General features: G+C 43.9%; 1 protein-coding gene across 1 annotated transcript in view; it reads left to right on the forward strand.

Moving 5' to 3' along the window:
- Positions 1–2,090, forward strand: part of C4BPA (complement component 4 binding protein alpha) — a 23,891-nt gene extending 21,801 nt beyond the window's left edge. Inside the window, exon 11 of the mRNA XM_077775095.1 lies at positions 1,796–2,090. Coding sequence (XP_077631221.1) covers positions 1,796–1,969 — 174 coding nt within the window. The 3' untranslated portion in view covers positions 1,970–2,090. The remainder of the gene's footprint in view (positions 1–1,795) is intronic.
- The last annotated feature ends 1,533 nt before the right edge of the window (positions 2,091–3,623 follow it).

The raw sequence follows: 3,623 nt of genomic DNA on the forward strand, positions 1-3,623 counted from the left end.
ACTTGAAATCATTACTGTGTTCAGGATGCAGACTTTACAAAGGGACAATATTAACATCAACCTCCCCAGTCTTTCTCCCAGTTGTAAAACTCAGCCCCATTCTTACTTTTAAGAAACATTCTGCAGGTGGAGCACGTGATATATGGCCTGTGGCAAAGTTTCCATGGAGGCTTGCTCTAGCATGAATGTGGACTCTCACGGGCCAGTTCCAATCATCCCAGAGTGGCACATACTTCCATCACAGCCCCGTGCAGATGCACCACCTGCCCATGACATAGGCTGCATGTGCCCATCTGTAGTGGGGACAGATGAGTCAAGATTGGCTCTGGGTTTTACATGCACACAGGTTGCTAACACTTTGCCATCAGCAACTCCGGGGATTATATGTCACCATGGTCTCCAGTGCACACAGGGGGCAATAGGAGAAGAGGTTGTCAGATACCTAGAAGGACTGAGTCCTAACTTGACTTTTTCTAGACTGTATAATGCCTAGTGTGTTGCTGGCATTGAGATGGGAAGGTTATTGCTTTGAATCCTGGGAACCCGTGATCACATGTTTTTATATAGCGTATCATGGGACCCATCATCTTTAAATAAATGAAGACCTCAGACAATTTTTCTGCTTTTTTTTCCCTGTTTGTTTTTAAAATACTTCCTTATTTTTGAATAAATTTTTGATCGAGCAGGAGAAGGAAAGGCAGAGAGAGACAGAGGATCTGAATTGGGCTCTGCACTGACAGGAGAAAACCCAATGTGGGGCTTGAACTCGTGAATCCTGAGTTCATGATTTGAGTCCAATTCGACACAAAATCAACTGAGCCACCCCGGCGCCCTTCAGACAGGTTTATTAAACTGTCTATATCTCCACTTTCTCCTAGTAAGATGGGAATAAGAACAGCCCTCACTTCACAGAGCTGAGAGACTCACCTAAAATGCTTAGCTCGACTGTGATATGTGGTCAGTGCTCAACAAAAGTGGAATTAATATTATTGTTACCAAACAAAAGAAGAGCTAGAACAATTAGCAGCACCCATAATAGTTATAATCTTAGCCTGCTGTCCTGTACTTTTTCTTAGATTTACAGATTCTTTAAAACCATGTTTCCTTTGTAGCTCTGTGTCCAAAACCAGAAATAGCCCATGGAAAGCTGTCCGTGGATAAAATTCAATATGTTGAACTTGAAAATGTCAGCATCCAGTGTGACTCTGGTTTTAAGCTGGTCGGTCCTGAAAGTATCACTTGCTTAGACAACAGAACGTGGTCCCCCGATGTGCCCAAGTGTGAGTGGGTAAGTGGCACAATTCAAGAAGAGCTTCCGTCCTATCACACACTAGAAATTACATTCCCCTTCCCACCCCCAAGCACTGTCCCAGCCAGCAATGGTGAGATCTGACTTGTCAGGATTCATTCCTGACTCCGTCCAAGGAACCCTCTTTTATCTTGAAGCACTGTGGTCAGCTAGGAGTAACAGATTTTCCTCTCTCACTGGAGATTGGAAAATCCGAGCCCCTTACAGAGAAGAGGGTGTCAGGCACCTGAAGCACTGGGGCCAAACTTGACTTCTAGACTATCTCATGTTCTGTGTTCCACTTCTGGACCATGTCAGAAACAGCCTCTGTCTTCACAGAGGCCTCCTATGAAACTGTCTCAGAACCAGTCCCTATTGGTTGGGAGGACTAAGTTGGGACCCGAGGTGTTTTCTGGGTTCCCTGCTCACCCCCAAGGTCGGGGCTTCATCTTGACCCTGAGTCAGGAGGACAATGACAACCCCACTCAGCACCTACATCTCTTTTAGGTGGTCCCTGAAGGCTGTGAAAATGTCCTCGCAGGAAGAAAGATGATGCAGTGTCTCCCTAACCCAGAAGATGTGAAAATGGCCTTGGAGGTGTATAAATTGACTTTGGAAATTGAACTGCTGGAAAGACGGATAGAGAGACCAAGGGATTCTTCTGTGGACTCAGCACTGTAATTTCTCCCTAAAGAGGGAGACAAATGTGCTGCCTTCAATACAACACAGGTCGCTTCAGCTTAGCAACTCTACTGTCCCCTTTGCACCATCATTCATGGTAATGTCTAGAAAGGATCGTNTGTTGACAGCCAACCCCGTGGGCCCCCTGAGCAGGCTCCTGTGGCCAAGGAGCAGCATTAGGCAGAGACCTTGGTGGCATATGGCTCTATGGCTCTGCCTGCGGGGCCCTCAGGGCAGGGACATGCGCAGAGCACACAAGTCCTCTTCCACAGTCGACTTGTCTCTGTTGCTGTCTTCTGATATGTGTTCTGGTCTACCCCTCTCTCTCTCCACTCAACTCTCATTTCCTCTTATCAGATCCCCTGTAACATTTCCTTTGTCCTCCCTGACAGCATCTTTTTGTCTTTTCTTTTTTTTTGAGTGAGCTATTGAGTTCTTCTCTCATATTGAGGTTCTTCTTGGTACCTGAATTTTCACAAATCACGGAATTGTCTACAGTAAGTCCAACACAATTAAAATTCACCGACAAGTCAACATCCTACCGGAACACACATTAGTACCGCTTTAGGCTTTTGGTTTGGGGAATGAGGATGTGGAATGAGTCTCAGAGGTCCTCCACACATTCTGGGAATACAATTGCAACACTTTCTGCTGCTATTGTTTAATTAGCTGTGGCTAATAGCTATCATTTCCACATTTTTTTTGCCTCACATATGATCTAACAATGTGGAAAATACTTCTTGAAGTATGTGTGAGTCCCAAAGGCTTAAAAAACACCTTTTTAGAAAATTTTATAACAGAGGAGCTTGCTCAACTTGTTGCTCATCAAGGGTTCCAGGGAGAGAAAGGAAAGGAGCTTGGACATTTTATCCTAAAACTCTAAAATGAAATTGAGAAGGTTCAGAAAAACACTTGCATTGTCTTATGGAAACGGGGCCGATGCGTCATTTCAAAAACATGGAATTGCCAGGATCGTCTCACGTTAGCAGGAGCTACACAATTGCAAGCAGAGCAAAGTCAAACAGATCAACGTTTAGCTCATGTCTGGGTTTTCTGGTGTTTTTGTTATCAACTTGTAACGTCAACAGGGACAGGGGGAGAGGGCGTAGACCAGTTTTCTGGGGTGAAATGTGGATACATGTCTGACAATTGCGGGTTTGCACACTGGCTCTCATTCATTCCTGTTCCCCCTTCATCCCCACAGAGGGTATATGCTTCCATCCTTCTTCTTTGCCACCAAATCTGAACTCCTCTAGAGAAGTTTTCACTACTTAAGTAATCATTTTAAAACCGTTAGTCTGCTTGCTTATCTTATTTTGATATGAGCTATTTGAATTAATTTTCTATGTCATTATTATTCATATCACATTATTTACTTTATTTTTCCTGAAGACATGTTTTCTTGGGCATAGGATTAAATGTAATTTGTATCTGATACTGTATAGTATCACTGCATACCATGTGCAACAATACGCACGAATGAGTCCACTGAGTATTAGAGAGGTAGGTAGATGATGTTTTACTATCTTTTTTCTTTTTTCTGTTTTTTAAGGTTTACTTATTTTGAGAGAGAGAGTCAGAGTGTGAGCAAGGAAGGGGCAGAGAGAGATGGTGACACAGAATCTGTGCTGACAGCTCAGAGTCGAATGTGGGG

The sequence above is a fragment of the Crocuta crocuta genome, unplaced genomic scaffold, assembly GCF_008692635.1.
Source record: "Crocuta crocuta isolate KB4526 unplaced genomic scaffold, BGI_CrCroc_1.0 scaffold207, whole genome shotgun sequence".
Classification (NCBI taxonomy): domain Eukaryota; kingdom Metazoa; phylum Chordata; class Mammalia; order Carnivora; family Hyaenidae; genus Crocuta; species Crocuta crocuta.